Source organism: Hypanus sabinus, chromosome 1, assembly GCF_030144855.1.
Source record: "Hypanus sabinus isolate sHypSab1 chromosome 1, sHypSab1.hap1, whole genome shotgun sequence".
In the NCBI taxonomy this organism is placed as follows: Eukaryota; Metazoa; Chordata; class Chondrichthyes; order Myliobatiformes; family Dasyatidae; genus Hypanus; species Hypanus sabinus.
The window spans coordinates 129227249-129244850 of record NC_082706.1 but is presented as its reverse complement, the minus strand read 5'-3'; the positions used below and the strand labels follow the sequence as shown (position 1 = coordinate 129244850).

Genomic DNA, 17602 nt, shown 5'->3' with positions numbered 1-17602 from the left:
GATATGTTCGACACAGCTTTGTGGGCCGAAGGGCCTGTATTGTGTTGTAGGTTTTCTATGTTTCTACGTTTCTAAATTCTTCCTTTTCTCCATTGGCTCCCTTTATTTTGAAAATAAACTTGATACTTCTAGAATATCAAATGTACAACACTAAATATCACAATTTTAATAGCAACACAGAAAGATTTGTGTTCATATTTGAACTTCACATTGACCTTGATTATCAATAATGAAATATCAGCGACAATATGAAGCACCCACTTAGGAAATTCTGTATATACCCACAGGTCAGATTGGCATCACAGTTGTTAACACTACCTTCTTTTTTTGCTCCACAGTCAGTCCGGATCTGAGGCAGTATCTCCAACACCATCACACTGAGCACGGGGGCGCCCCAGGGCTGTGTGCTCAGTCCACTGCTGTTCACTCTGCTGACCCATGACTGTGCAGCAACACACAGCTCAAACCACATCATCAAGTTCACCGATGAGACGACCGTGGTGGGTCTCATCAGCAAGAACAATGAGTCAGCATACTGAGAGGAGGTGCAGCGGCTAACAGACTAGTGTAGAGCCAACAACCTGTCTCTGAATATGAACAAAACAAAAGAGATGGTTGTTGACTTCAGGAGGGCATGGAGTGACCACTCCCCACTGAACATCGACGGCTCCTCGGTAGAGATCATTAAGAGCACCACACTTCTTGGTGTTCACCTGGCGGAGAATCTCACCTGGTCCCTCAACACCAGCTCCATAGCAAAGACTTATCCAAACTTCTCTTACACATTGAAATCAAGATTGCATGGACCACTAATGCTGGCAGTTCATGCCACAATCTCACACCCCTCTGAGTGAAGAAGTTTCCCCTCATGTTCCCCTTAAACTTCTCACCTTTCACCCTTAACCTCGGGTTGTAGTCCCACCCAACTTCAGTGCAAAAATCCTGCTTGCATTTACCTTATCTATGCCCCTCAAAATTTTGTATTCTTCTATCAAATGTCCTCTCATTTTTCTATGTTCTAAAGAACATAGTCCTAACCTATTCAATCTTTCCTTATAAATCAGATCCTCCAGATCCAGCAACATCCTTGTAAATTTTCTCTGCACTTTTGATAGTGTTCTAATTTATTCTTTATTTCAGTTAAATACATGGTTTGTTACTCAATTAAATGGTTGCTGTCTTTTTTTTAAATACTCTTTTCACTATTTCCATGAAACTTTGGCTATTGGGGCAGATGCTTAATTGGGCCAAAATGCACTAGTCTCAATGTGTCCCCATTAACTGCAATTTTCTATCCAAATCTGAGATATCCAGTTCCTCAGAATACCTTCTAAAAACTTTCCCACAACCAATGTCAGACTCGCCAGCCTATAATTTCCTGGTTTATGTTTACAGCCTTTTATAAACAGAACAATATTGGCTATTCTCCACTCCTCTGGTACCTCCTCCGTTGCTAAGAACAATTCAAATATCTCTGCTAGGGCCCCAGCAATTACTGCATCTACCACTGGACACTTGATATCTTTACCTTTTATTGACAGGCACATAGTAGCTTTGTACTCTCAAAATTTCATTTTTAAAGGTCTCCCACTTTCAAAGTATGAATACGATACAGTTGGGATCACAGAGACATGGCTCCAGGGTGACCAAGGATGGGAGCTCAACATCCAGGGATATTCAATATTCAGGAGGGATAGACAGGAAAGAAAAGGAGGTGGGGTAGCATTGCTGGTTATAGAGGAGATTAACACAATAGAAAGGAAGGACATTAGCCTGGAGGATGTAGAATCGATATGGGTAGAACTGCATAACACTAAGGGGCAGAAAACGCTGGTGGGAGTTGTGTACAGGCCATCTAACAGTAGTAGTGAGGTTGGGGATGGCATTAAACAGGAAATTAGAAATGCATGCAAAAAAAGGAACAGTAGTTATAATGGCTGACTTCAATCTACATATAGATTGGGTGAACCAAATTGGTAAGGGTGCTGAGGAAGAGGATTTCTTGGAAGGTATGCGGGATGGTTTTCTGAACCAACATGTTGAGGAACCAACTAGAGAGCAGGCCATTCTAGATTGGGTACTGAGCAATGAGGAAGGATTAGTTAGCAATCTTGTCGTGCGAGGCCCCTTGGGTAAGAGTGACCATAATATGGTGGAATTCTTCATTAAGATGGAGAGTGACATAGTTAATTCAGAAACAAAGGTTCTGAACTTAAAGAAGGGTAACTTTGAAGGTATGAGACGTGAATTAGCTAAGATAGACTGGCAAATAATACTTAAAGCGTTGATGGTGGATATGCAATGGCAAGCATTTAAAGATCACATGGATGAACTACAACAATTGTTCATCCCAGTTTGGCAAAAGAATAAACCAGGGAAGGTAGTGCACTCGTGGCTGACAAGGGAAATTAGGGATAGTATCAAGTCCAAAGAAGAAACATATAAATTAGCAAAAAAAAAGCAGCACACCTGAGGACTGGGAGAAATTCAGAGACCAGCAGAGGAGGACAAAGGGCTTAATTAGGAAAGGAAAAAAGATTATGAGAGAAAGCTGGCAGGGAACATAAAAACTGACTGCAAAAGCTTTTATAGATACGTGAAAAGAAAAAGATTGGTCAAGACAAATGTAGGTCCTTTACAGTCAGAAACAGGTGAATTGATCATAGGGAACAAAGACATGGCAGACCAATTGAATAACTACTTTGGTTATGTCTTCACTAAGGAGGACATAAATAATCTTCTGGAAATAGTAAGGAACCAAAGGTCTAGTGAGATGGAGGAACTGAGGGAAATACATGTTAGTAGGGAAGTGGTGTTAGGTAAATTGAAGGGATTAAAGGCAGATAAATCCCCAGGGCTAGATGGTCTGCATCCCAGAGTGCTTAAGGAAGTAGCCCAAGAAATAGTGGCTGCATTAGTGATAATATTTCAAAACTCCTTAGATCCTGGATAAGTTCCTGAGGATTGGAGGGTGGCTAATGTAACCCCACTTTTTAAAAAAGGAGGGAGAGAGAAATCGGGGAATTATAGACCGGTTAGTCTGACATCAGTGGTGGGGAAAATGCTAGAGTCGGTTATCAAAGATGTGATAACAGCACATTTGGAAAGAGGTGAAATCATCGGACAAAGTCAGCATGGATTTGTGAAAGGAAAATCATGTCTGACGAATCTTATAAAATTTTTTGAAGATGTAACTAGTAGAGTGGATGGGGAGAGCCAGTGGATGAGATGTGGTATATTTAGATTTTCAAAAGGCTTTTGACAAGGTCCCACACAGGAGATTAGTGTGCAAACTTAAAGCACACGGTATTGGGGGTATGGTATTGATGTGGATAGAGAATTGGTTGGCAGACAGGAAGCAAAGAGTAGGAGTAAACGAGACCTTTTCAGAATGGCAGGCAGTGACTAATGGGGTACCGCAAGGCTCAGTGCTGGGACCCCAGTTGTTTACAATATATATTAATGATTTAGACGAAGGAATTAAATGCAGCATCTCCAAGTTTGTGGATGACACGAAGCTGGGCTGCAGTGTTAGCTGTGAGGAGGATACTAAGACGATGCAGGGTGACTTGGATAGGTTAGGTGAGTAGGCAAATTCATGGCAGATGCAATTTAATGCGGATAAATGTGAGGTTATCCACTTTGGTTGCAAGAACAGGAAAACAGATTATTATCTGAATGGTGGCCGATTAGGAAAAGGGGAGGTGCAACGAGACCTGGGTGTCATTGTACACCAGTCATTGAAGGTGGGCATGCAGGTACAGCAGGCGGTGAAAAAGGCAAATGGTATGTTGGCATTCATAGCAAAAGGATTTGAGTACAGGAGCATGGAGGTTCTACTGCAGTTGTACAAGGCCTTGGTGAGACCGCACCTAGAGTATTGTGTGCAGTTTTGGTCCCCTAATCTGAGGAAAGACATTCTTGCCATAGAGGGATTACAGATAAGGTTCACCAGATTGATTCCTGGGATGGCAGGACTTTCATCAGAAGAAAGACTGGATCGACTAGGCTTATACTCACTGGAATTTAGAAGATTGAGAGGGGATCTTATTGAAACGTATAAAATTCTAAAGGGATTGGACAGGCTAGATGCAGGAAGATTGTTTCCGATGTTGGGGAAGTCCAGAACGAGAGGTCACAGTTTAAGGACAAAGGGGAAGCCTTTTAGGACCGAGATGAGGAAAAACTTCTTCACACAGAGAGTGGTCAATCTGTGGAATTCTCTGCCACATTATGACGAAGTTAGATATGGCCCTTGTGGCTAAAGGGATCAGGGGATATGGAGAGAAAGCAGGTACAGGGTTCTGAGTTGGATGATCAGCCATGATCATACTGAATGGTGGTGCAGGCTCAAAGGGCCAAATGGCCTACTTCTGCACCTATTTTCTATGTTTCTATGTTTCTAAAGTACACCTTTCCCAGAAAGCAGCCTGTCCCAATCCACATTTGCCAGGTTATTTCTGATGCCACCAAATTTGGCCTTTCTCCAATTTAGAATCTCAATATGTACCAGATCAATATTTTTGCATACTTACTTTGAAACTAAGGGCATTGTGATCATTGGATGCAAAGTGTTCCCCTACACAAAATTCTGTCACCTGCCCGGTCTCGTTCCCTAGTGGCAGATCCTGTATCACATGCTTTCTTGTTGGGACTTCTTGCATTGAAATATATGCAGATCAGGACACTAGTTGGACCATGCTCAACCTTTTGATTCCTGACTTTGACTGAGGTCTTACCTACGTTTGTCTGCACAACCACTCTGCTGTCTGTTCTAGCACTCTGGTTCCCATCCCCCTGCTACTCTAGTTTAAACCCCCATGCAGCATTAGCAAAGCTTCCCACTAGGGTATTTGTCCTCTTCGAGTTGAGGTGCAAACCGTCCCTTCTGTACAAGTCCAACCTTCCCTGGAAGAGAGCCCAATGATCCAAAAATCTTATGCCCTCCCTCCTACACCAACTCCTTATCCATGCGTTAAACTCTATAATATTCTTAGTTCTGGCATCACTACCAGAAGGAACAGGTAGCAATTCTGAGAGCACAACCCCAGAGATCCTGCCTTTACCTAACATCTAACTCCCAATGCAGAGCTTTGTCACTCAACCTACCATGTCCATGGTCTACGTGGACCACGACCTCTGGCTGTGCACTCTCCCACTTAAGAGTGTTGAGGTTTTGATCGAAGATGCTCCAAACCCTGCCACTCCGGAGGCAACATACCATCCGGGAATCTTACTTTCGCCCACAGAACCTCCTGTCCGTTTCCCTAACACCACAGCTTCATTCTTCTCCCCCCCCCCACCCATCATGAGTCACAGAGGTGGACTTAATGCCAGAGACCCAACCACTGAGACTTCCTTCTAAACTGTTTCGTAGAAGGCTCCAGAAAAACTCCATAAAGAGCCCATGCATAAATCACAGACACTACTTGAATTCATCATGCCTCTTGTGTACACATTTGTATATTTTGCAACAGTCTTCGCTGTTAAATTACCAAACTACACATAGGGACATAATTGAAATCAAATCTCATTTTGTGAGATAAGTAATTTCCAAGTTTCCTCACTTGGTTCTTTCAACTTTCAAACAAAAAAAAAAGGAAGCGAAAACTCTGGTAAAAAAAATCTGCTACTTTAGCAAGCCACAGCTATTACTGAAAATATTGCAACAGATCGACTATAAAAGACAGAAACTACAAGATTGACAAAGAAATGTTAATAATACTGATTTCAAGTTTGCAGGAAACATATTTGGAACATCCACTATTTTGTGATTTCAATGCTTTGAAAATAGTGGCTAATTTCTGGACTTTTTTGTAAATTTTATTTGTGCTTTTCCTGCATTTGCCCATTGTAACCCACAGTAATGGCATCACTTCCCGTTTCCTCCAGTTATTCTTCTCCTCCTCGTAGTACCATGTACATCTTTGAACTGATTGAGACATAACAAGTATGTATTCAAATGAAATACAGATATACTTACAAGTAAAGTGGATTCCAGTTAATTGCGCCATTGATTAATTGGGGCAGCCACTTATTTGGGACAACTCTTAAAGAACAAAAACTAATTGAGAAAACAGCTCGGGTTACCTTAGTTTACTTGGGACACTTAATTGGGACAGGAGATTGTTGATCTACAGTTTCTAAGTAGCATCAGTCATGCGCACTTGCATAGCCATTAAGACACTACACCATGTTTACAGCAAACAGTTTTTAAATAGCATCAGCTGGGTGTATTTGCATACAAAAAGCAGTGATTTTTGTCACAGACAGTTGGCTAGAAATAAACAGTAAGACAATTCAGAATTGCCTTGCTTACTAGGATTTCAAGCATTTGGGCTTGGGGATACCAGAAACGACCAGAGTGAAAATGGAACGATTTCACTACTTCACCAATGCAGAGACCACAAAAAATTTGAAGATATCAACAATCATCTTGAACGTTATAATGAAAAAGACTTGTAGGATGGAATGATCAAAAGCATTGTATGAAGGCTGTCCATTATCTGCAAGAGGTGTCTACACTAAATTTGTTCATGTACAGTCAATCAAAAGAACACAATAGTGTATACTGGATGGACACCTCTATCAATAACAATTTAAAACTAATACACCATTTTATAGCACTGTAGTAACATTAGTAATGTTCTAATTTGTTCTATATTTCAGTTAAATACATAATTTATTACTCAGCTTTAGTTTGACTTTTTTACCTTTTCAACTATTCCATGAAATTTCAATTAATTGAAACAGCCAGTTAATTGGGCCAAAATGTACTGGTCCTGATGTGTCCAATTAACTGGAATCCACTGTACTTTTACATGTTGAGCCTCTGAAGTTTGTAGTCTGAAAATAAAGGTCCATGAAATAGTTACATTATTTAGGAAGCTGACACACCACATGACTCAAAACAGAGTCTCAAGAAGCAAAAGGGAAGCAGAACTGAAATGTTTATGCTATTTTTTAATCCACAGGTCCTGCCAGGACTGCACTTTTTCTGTAACTGGAACACTATTTTCTATCTAGTTATTGCTTTTGCGTTAATGTATTGATATGATGAAATGATCAGTATGGATGGCATGCAAAACAAAATGTTTCCACTGTACTTTGATATGTATGAAAATAACAAAACAATTATCACAAATATTTTCTCCTTACTTCCTCCTCTTCATACTTTGTGAAACACAATTGTATTAACAATCTCTATGTCAAAAGGTTCAAGTCCAGCACAAAGACATGGGCATAAAAATGCAGCATTTTCTGTCTTTTAGAAAATAAATCTGAAAGACACAAATGCCCAAATTAAGTGCCGTCCATTTTACCTGCCGCAGGAGATTTCTGTGATCACTTTGGGAGCGGTGTACATTCCACCTCACACCAATGTCAAACAGGTTCTAGATGATCTGAGCAATGAGATCAAATGCATGAAACAGCACATCCTGACACCTTCAACATCATTTGGGGGGATTTTAACCAGGCAACCTTGAAAAAGTCACTAAATAATTACCATCAACAAATCACTTGTTAATACCAGAGGAAACAACACTCTGGACCACTGTTCCACCATCTTCAACAACGACTATAGTGCTATTCCAGGCCCACACTTTGAAAAGTCTGCTTACCTGGCTGTACTTCTACCCCCTGAGCATAAGCAATGACTGAAGGCTGCAGGATCAGTAGTGAGCACCAAGGTGGTACAGACAAGGGAAGCACAGGAGCGCCTACAGGACTGCTTTGAATCAGTGGACTGGACTGTATTCAGGGATTCATCTTAGAATCTGGATAAGTATGCCGCAGTTGTTACCAACATCATTAAAATCTGTGTGGACAAGTGTATGCCTACGAAAACCGGCAGTACATTCCCAAATCAATACCATGGATAAACGAGGAGGTTCGTCCTCTGCTGAGGTCTAGATCTGTGGCAGTTAAGTCTGGTGTACAGGAAAACCAGGTTTGACTTGCGAAGGGCTCTTTCAAGAGTAAGGAAACAATTTCAAGCGAGGTTGGAGGTGACATCATATGCACATCAACTCTGGCAGGGCTTGCAGGACATTACTTCCTCCAAAGTGAAAACCAATAGCATGAATGGCAACAATGCTTCACTACCAGATGAACTCAATGCCTTCTATGCCCACTTTGAAAGGGAGAATACAACTACAGCTGTGAAGATCCCTGCTGCACCCAGTGCCCCTGTGATCTCCGTCTCAGAGGCAAACGTCAGGCTGTCTTTAAGGAGGATAAAGGCTGGCAAGGCGGCAGGCCCCAATGAAGTATCTGGTTAGGCTCTGAAAACTTGTGCCAAACAACTAGCAGGAGTATTCAGACATTTTCAACCTCTCACTCCTATGGTTGGAAGTTCCCACATACTTCCAAAAGACAACAATTATAGAAGTCTGTGAAGAGTCTGTGAGCTGCCTTAATGACTATCATCCAGCAGCACTCATATCTACAGTGAAGAAATGCTTTGAAGAGGTTGGTCATAGCTGGAATGAACTCCTGCCTCATCGAGGACCTGGACACATTGCAATTTGCCTAGTGCCACAATAGATCTACAGCAGACACAATTTCAAAGTCTTTTCACAAGGCCTTAGATCACCTGGACAATAAAAACAACTATGTCAGGATGCTGGTCGCTGACTATAGCTCAGCATTTAACACCACCACTCCCACAGTCCTGATCAAAAAGCCATCAAACCTGGGCCACTATACCTCCCTCTGCAATTTGATCCTCAACTTTTTAACTAGAAGACCAATCTGTGCAGATTGGTGATAATATCTCCTCCTTGCTGATGTTCAACACTCCCGAGGGGGGTGTTTAGCCCACTGCTCTACTCTCTCTCTTTACACCCATGACTGTGCTGATGATACCCACTGTTGGTAGAATCACCGATGGAGACAAGAGTGCATACATTTCTATATTATCATTTATTGTATTGTACGGCTGCTGCTAAGTAGGCAAATTTCATGACACAAGACGGTGATAATAAACCTGATTCTGAAATATACTAGTGTGCAAAGGTAAATGGGTGTGGGTCAGTGAAGGAGATGTTATGGGCTCAACATTGCTTACAGTATCATGGAAGATTAAAGGTGAGCTAAATGGGATCAAAGTTGGAAGGAAATGTGTCTTGACAGACATTAGATTAATCCATCACATTCACAATTTTTTTATTACTTCCATCGAGCCAAAGGGAATAATCCCCGTTGATGAAGTGTAATAAATTTAACTTTAAAGTTGTCAGGTCGTGGCATCCTTCACTAAGGAACCTCATCATTCAGGACATACCCTGTTCTTGTTACTACCATCAGGGAGGAGGTACAGGCGCCTGAAGACCCACATTCAATGATCCAGGAACAGCTACTTCCCCTCCACCATCAGATTTCTGAATGGTTCCGGAACACTATCTCAATATTCCTTTTTTTGGCACCATTTATTATTTGTAGCTTATAGTAATTTTCAATGTCTTTGCACTGTACTGCTGCCATAAAACAAATTTTGCCTCATAAGAAAATGAAAATAAAACTGAGATAAGATGAGGGACAGGGATAATTAAGGAGGCTTGGCATTTTTTGATGCCTCCAATCCCTTTTCACAGAAAGCATTAACAATCAATACTGTTTCTGCGGTGAAGAGGTCTTCCTCCCAGATAAGAAAAAATTTAATTGTTTTAGACAACCTTGACATGTGTATGATAGCTCTGTCTCAGCCAATAGCAATCATACAAGTTTGCATCTCCCTTCTAAGACAGGACAATTCAGCACAAAACTGAGGGAAAGCTGCACCAAAGTTGTCATCTTTCAGGTATTCCAGCTTTCTCAGATGGACTTAAAATAATTCCAGAACTCCTTTTTCCAAAGAACAGCAGAACATTTAATCCTGGCATGCTGGCTAACATTTTGCATGTGAAAGATATGCAAACCGTGTATATTTTTATTTAGAGATACAGCACAGAACAGGCTCCACCGGCCCAATGAGCTGCTCTGTCCAGCAATTCATCTATTTAACCCCAGCCACAACCCACTGGAAAATTTACAATGATTGATTAACCTACTGACTGGCAAGTCTCTGGATCATGGGAAGAAACTGGAGAAAACCCACGTAGACATGATGAGAACATACAAACTCCTTGCAGAAGCCCTGAGCTGCAGAGCTAATGGCTAAACTACTGTGATGCCACTTATTATGTTCATTTAAGGTTATGTTAACTTAATGTTTACCCTCACCTTGAAATAGACTGAGTTTCTGCAAAGATCTTATTTTCATGGCATTTAAACTCTGCGTATGTCTACAACAGTAAACTTGAACACTGGGTTTCCATCAACCAATGTAATTAAAGTAAACCCTTTGGCCTTTATATAATTTGTGGGAGCCTGCAGTGATATGGTCACATTTCCAATGACTCAGAGCATTTCATTTTCTTTAAGGTGTTTTGATGCATGCTGAAAAGAGCATTAACGATACAATCTAAATCCATGTCTTTGGTGTGCCAAAGGGATCACTATTTCCTCACTTAGTTGCTTAGGGGCACTGGAACTTAGCAGTGAGTTACAAGTATCTAGAACCTGAAAGTATAGATCAAGCGTCATGACTTCAAATAACAACACCATTGGGAAGTTCAATTCAATTCAACCTGTGAAGAGAAAGGAATTATCAACTATTTGGGTTGAAACCCTAGATAATTCCTTTCCCTCCACAGATGCTGCTCGGCAAACTGAGTTCCTCCAGCAATTTGTTGTCATAAAAGCTCATCTAGTTCACTAATTTTTCAGGGATGGTAATTTCCCCTCCTTACCTGATCTTGCCGGGTTCCTCCAACACAGTTAAATCCTAACAACATAGTAAGCTACTCAATTTAACGAGACAGCAGGTAACGGCTTCACTTCGTGCATCTAATTCCTGAGATAAAGGATACTTACTTTCCATATCTTTAAGCACCCTTTTGCACTCTCTACCATTAAAAGTAGAACCCTACATCTTCTATGGCATAGTAGTCAATGTTGGCTCCATAACATCTCCTCCACTGTCCCTTCCCTTTACACAGTAGCACACTTGGACTTAAGCAGATGGCCATTGCTCATAACGCAACAGCCTTTCAACGCTATGACTTTAGGAAAAGGAAGATCACCATAAACAAAGAACGATTATATAACACGATGAGCAGTGCATGCTGTGGTGGAAGGTGGATGCAAAATCAAAGCCATGGTCACTACATTCATACCAATTCCTCCTTCCTGTTCCCACAATAAATTTGTTCTTCATTCTGGTTTCTGTTACAGGAACTTAACTACCAATGTCTAAATCAAGTACCCTGCAATTTAATAAAATGATTTTCTCCTTGTTTCTTGAACACTGCCCGAGTATTTGGTGTCCATAGGTACAAAACCCTAGTTACTTTATATCACAGTCCCATAAGTCTATTATTTCATTATTGTAATGTTAAAACATTACAATAATATCCTTCTTGGATTACTCATATAAATACACAAAGGAAAATAATAAATAAACTTGGCCTCCAATACCAAATAAGAGTGAACCAGCATATGAAAATTCAGTGCATTAGAATAAACTATTTTAACTATCTCCTACTCATCAACAAACTTTATAAACAAAAGTGAAACAGATGTATTTTTAAAAGATATGAGAAAATCTGGGGAAAAAAAACCACTCAGGCCTTTTAACAATGATCAGGGAGTAATGATAAAGAAGTTCTAAAGAAAGCCACCAGTCAAGGAGAGTACATAAACAGAAATAGCCTAAGGAAGTGTGCGCACACTTGCTCATGCATGCATCTGTGCAATGAATGTGGGTGAACGGGAGATGAGGAAAAACATTTACGAAATGAACTTTGTTGCAATGTACAAGGCTTGATTTCAACACCATCAAACAGATGTCTTTGCTGTGATCAGCATATATACAACCATAGAATTAAGAAAATGGCAGATAGGGTAGATAGTCACATTCAGGGAGCACAGCTTTAAGGTGAGAGGGGAAACCTTAAAGGAGATTTACAAGGCAAATTTTATTTTAAAAAAATCGTATGAGCCTGAACTAAACTGCTGGTGGAGTGGGGGGTGGGGGGGTGAGTGGTGGAAACACTGGAAGCAGATATAATAGTTTATTTATTTTTTAATACATACATTTTCTAAATGTATTTAAGTAGTACTGAGAGAGACACATGAACAAACAGGGAAATTAGAATAAAGATCATGTGCCAGCAGATGGGATTAGTTTCAACTGGCATCGTAGTCATCAGACGTCATAAACCAGAGGGTCTGTACCGCGTCCTATGTTCAGTCTCCAAGTCTGATCTGACATTCAATAAGATCATAGATATTGAGTGGCAGATAATGGATCTAAAGGAAAATTAAATAAAAAATTGAACTAGAAAAGGATTGATTTTGTTTTGTGAGATAGTGGAAGTCTTTAAATTTTGGTTGACTTTTCATTAAAACATAATGAAATGATTCAAGATTCCACGCAAGTTTTCCATTGTATCTGTAAGTACATAAAGTTGTGCATATAACAATAAACTTCAACTTTAATTGGGTGGAACCAACCTCTGATTGTAATTACATACACCTAATAAAGTAAACACTGAGTGTAGGCACTGAGTGTATGTTCGTGGTCTTCTGCTGCTGTAGCCCAACCATTTCTTTCAACATGTTATGTATTCAGAGATGCTTTTCTACACACCACTGTTGTGACACGTGGTTGCCTTCCTGTTATCTGGAACTAGTCTAGCTATTCTCTCTGATCTCTATAATTAAGAAGATATTTTTGCCCACAGAACTGCTGCCCACAGGGCGTTTTTTTTTGTTTTCACACCATTCTCTGTAAAATCTGAAGACTGTTCCGCATGAAAATCCCAGAAGATCAACAGTTTCTGAGATACTCAAACTATCTAATAGAAATATAGAAACATAAAAAATAGCTGCAGGAGTAGGCCATTCAGCCCTTCGAGCCTGCACCGCCATTCAGTATGATCATGGCTGATCATCCAACTCAGAACCCTGTACCTGCTTTCTCTCCATACCCTCGATCCCTTTAGCCACAAGGGCCATATCTAACTTCCTCTTAAATATAGCCAATGAACCGGCCTCAACTGTTTCCTGTGGCAGAGAATTCCACAGATTCACCACTCTCTGTGTGAAGAAGTTTTTCCTCATCTCGGTCCTAAAAGGCTTCCCCTTTATCCTTAAACTGTGACCCCTTGTTCTGGACTTCCCCAACATCGGAAACAATCTTCCTGCATCTAGCCTGTCCAATCCCTTTAGAATTTTATACGTTTCAATAAGATCCCCCCCCATTATTCTAAATTCCAGTGAGTATAAGCCTAGTCAATCCAGTCTTTCTTCATATGAAAGTCCTGCCATCCCAGGAATCAATCTGGTGAACCTTCTCTGTACTCCCTCTATGGCAAGAATGTCCTTCCTCAGATTAGGGGACCAAAACTGCACACAATACTCTAGGTGCGGTCTCACCAAGGCCTTGTACAACTGCAGTAGAACCTCCCTGCTCCTGTACTCAAATCCTTTTGCTATGAATGCCAACATACCATTTGCCTTTTTCACCGCCTGCTGTATCTGCATGCCCACTTTCAATGACTGGTGTACAATGACACCCAGGTCTCGTTGCATCTCCCCTTTTCCTACTCGGCCACCGTTCAGATAATAATCTGTTTTCCTGTTCTTGCAACCAAAGTGGATAACCTCACATTTATCCGCATTAAATTGCACCTGCCATGAATTTGCCCACTCACCTAACCTATCCGAGTCACCCTGCATCCTCCTAGCATCCTCCTCACAGCTACACCTAATGAAGTGTACAGATGTACCTAATAAAGTGGCTACTGAGTGTAGCTGTAGCTATATTTTATACCTTCATGGCTTTTCTCTTGCGGTTCCAGATTTATCTTGACTTTACAGCCAGAAGTAAACTGGATGCCAAAGCTGCCCACATCATGCCTGTTGGCAATGGCCAGCGGTGGTGTCCCTCCCACATTTTCAGAGCCCCAGGTTTGACAGCGACCTCCAATCCTGTCTGTGTGGAGTTTTAAGTGTTCTCCTGAACCGCATGGCTTCCACCGGGTACTTCACTTTCCTCCTACGTTTCAAGATGTACTGGTAAGCTGACCAGTTATTAGAAGTTATGCCACAATGTGGATAAATGGCAGATGAACCAAAGGAGAGTCGATAGGTAGAAGGGAGAGACGAAATTGCAGGACAATGGGGAAATAAGGAGGGAGAACGGGACCAATGTGGAATTACTCAGAGAGGTCCTGATGGGTGCACACCTTATAGTAAATAAGCCAGTTAACAGACAAATCCATTTCCTGTGTGTGCAGTGACAAGCGTTGTAGAGCGTTCACTCCACTTAACTGGATGGCATAATCTGAGGAGCATTTAATGGGGAGAAATAATTTGTATTAAAAGTTATTTATTTCCCCACCACACAAGATTCATTAACCCTGTAATTCCTTTACAGCCAACAAGAACTGAAGTCTCCATTGATGTACAGCAACAGCACTGCAAGTACACACAACATGGAGTTGTTTGGGTAACTAAGACCAATAACAAGAGCCGATGTCGGCAGCAAAATACCACAGTCTGTGCTTAAAAAATATTTTTTAAAGAACAGTTTGGAATGTAATGAAGGTGAGCATGCCAAATGCTTTTGTCACTATCCTGTCCGTCCGTGACTCTACTTTCAGGGATCCATGTACCTGAACTCCCAGGTCCCTGTGTTCTACAACACTCGCTAGGTCTCCACATTTTACTGGGAAAGTCCTACCTTGATTTGACTTTCCAAAAATGCAACACTTCATGCTTAGCTAGATTAAATTCCATCTGCAATTCTGCAGCTCACTTCACCAGCTGATCAAGATCCCACTGCAATTCTTAATAACCTTCTTCACCATCTATGATACCACTAATTTTAGTGTGCTTGGTGATTAAGGTTAGGAATATTTTCACAGGGGTTCTTTCATGTTCAACTTTTTCACCCCTTTTATACATTCACAGAATGTAATGACCACTGGCTATGCCATTGTTTTGTTGTCCATCCCCAATTACCACTGGACTGATGAGACAGAAGAACGGGGTAATAAAACAGCCATGATCGAGAGGCGGAGCAGAATTGATGGGCCGAATGGCCTATTTCTGCTCCTATTTCTTATGGGTCAACCACATTGATGGGTCTGGAGTCATTTGTGGAGTAAAGGTGTGGGCACTGCCAATCTCCTCCCAAGGAACATGGTGAACCAAGTGGGAGTTTAAACAATGCAGTATGTTTATCATTACTGAGATAAGTTTTTTTGCTTCAAAATTCCAGACTGATGTCATTAAGTAAATTTAAATTCTCCAGCTGCCTAGATCTATGGTCCAGAACCATGGTTATTGGCCCTCATGCTTTGAGTTCATCCAACCAGCATCCCCAACAAACACAACAAACAAATAAATAATTTAGTTCCAGTATTGTTATGTTCAGGTAAAGGAGCTCTGTCGCACCAGAGCAGCAATGGCACTGAACCAAGTGACTGGGTGACAAGAAGCCAGTAATACCATCCGGACAGGTTCCCACAAGCGGAAGTTTGTTTTATAGGAACTTCGAAATATCAGATTTTACTAACTTTTTCTAGAAGAAATGAAGGAAAATAATTTTGAAAAGACAGGAAACTGGCTGTTTTCAAGAGCTGATGCTGCAGAAAATGACTCTGTGGAATGCCTCCTTGGAGACTCCGCATTCCTCAACTCAGGCAGGCTCTCCAATTGCAACAAGCGGTACGCAGCCAGATGGAGTCAGTGAAAGCAGGGAACGGTCGGATTCTGCAGAAATACAGGCTCAGATAGCTCTAAAGCACAAGGAAAGGCAAAGATCACAGGGACGGCACAAAGAAACACTGAAGACAGAAACACATTAAACCTCTACCAGACGATTTCCCACAGCTAGCAACCAGCAACAGGAATAAGTTCTTTCTTAAAAAAACTCCACATAAAAGTGGGAAACAATTCTATTAATCTTACTTACCCCAAGGAGGCAGATTTTTAATTCTCTTATTGCCATTTTCGATCTATGATGCTTATGTCATGCTCTTAGCAATCTGGTCGACACAGTTCATGTATCAACTTGCGTTGTCTGCGAAGCTAATCTGCTCTCACCCGCCGACCAGCTCGTTTCCTCACAGCGAACGGAAATTGCTCGGCAATCTCTCTCCTCACCCAACGGTCACGTGGTACTCCAACAGCGGCCACTTTCTTACTCTCTCAAATCAGTTATGTTCAGTAGAAGACATCCACTGCAAGAAAACTTATTTACGTACAGCTATATAAATAAATAAATTATGCGCTCCCACTCGTCCCAACAGCCGTTTTAAATTTGCTTTCAGCTATAAATGCACGGACTACAGACGTCGAAAGACGAAATGCTGAGATGTGATTTACCCCACAACGACAGTGTTGGAATGGTAGGGATGGTCGGAGTGTCAAGAAAGAGAAACCTTAAATTTCCTTCCTTAAAACCAAAATGAGCCAAAGAAGTGAAACTTTAAAAAATGGCAGTTGTTGGATACCCAAAATAAAACAGAAAGCATATTCACCAGGTCAGGCCACATCTGTGGAAAGAGATACTGAAGCAAAGTTTCAGGACGAAATCCCTACCTCAGGAGTGGGAAGAGGACAAAAGAAGCTGGATAAGGCTCTGGGAGGATATCTGCAGGGTGGCCATGAGGATCAGACTATCTGGTCAGTGAGTGAATAGGAGCAATTAGTGAGTGAGAACATTGACAAAAAATTTGTAGGAGCAGGAAGGCAAATCTGCACTGACGGAGACAAAATAGAAAGGGGGGAATGAAAGGGAAACCACTATCACAGATGGGTGACTGATACAGACAGAAAATCATTTCCCCCACCCTTAAAACTTGTCCATCACCTCAATCTGGTTCCCCGCTTTCTTGTCTTTATTACTTGGTCCACTGTCCTCTTCAATCAAATTCCTCCAGCTTCATCCCTTTATTGCTTCCACCCATCATCTCCTAACTCCAATCGCCCCTCCCCCATCCACCTTTACCCTCACCTATCACCTACTTGCTTACACTCCTCCTTCCCCTCCCCAACCTTCTGAGGAACTCAGCAGGTTGGGCACCATCTATGGAGGAAGATAAATAGTTAATACTTCGGAATGTGACCCTTCATTGGGAGGATCTCAGCCCAAAACATCAACCATTCTCCCTGATTAGATGTGGCCTGACCTGCTCCGTTCCTCCACCATTTTGTGAGTGTTTTGTTCTAATTGTGTTCTTCTTGTAAAACTTGTACATAATTTATGTTTATATTTTCTTTTGAATGCTGCTAATATGATGTTATGTGCCTATGATATTGCTACAAGTGTGCTTTACAATTGCACATGCATATACAGGTACCAGTCCAGACATACAACAATAAATTCGACTTTAATTTTATTTCAGATTTACCCAATGCTGAACATGATCCTAAATTAAACTAAATCTCTTCTCCCTGAACATCATCCATATCCTTCCATTTCCAGCACACTCCTGTGTCAATCTAGGCAGCAGGCAGCCATCGATCCCAGAGGATCAGGGTTTGC

General features: G+C 41.2%; 1 protein-coding gene across 2 annotated transcripts in view; it reads right to left on the bottom strand.

The window, feature by feature from the left end:
- rab31 (RAB31, member RAS oncogene family) overlaps positions 1-16206 on the bottom strand; it is a 109695-nt gene extending 93489 nt beyond the window's left edge. The window contains exon 1 of one of the 2 annotated variants that reach the window (XR_009513386.1): positions 16028-16206. Coding sequence is in view for 1 of the 2 variants with exons in the window: in XM_059976304.1 (XP_059832287.1) it covers positions 16028-16063 (36 nt within the window). In the remaining variant the exon portion in view is untranslated. The remainder of the gene's footprint in view (positions 1-16027) is intronic. The other variant, XM_059976304.1, reaches the window with a different exon arrangement.
- Positions 16207-17602: the final 1396 nt, after the last annotated feature.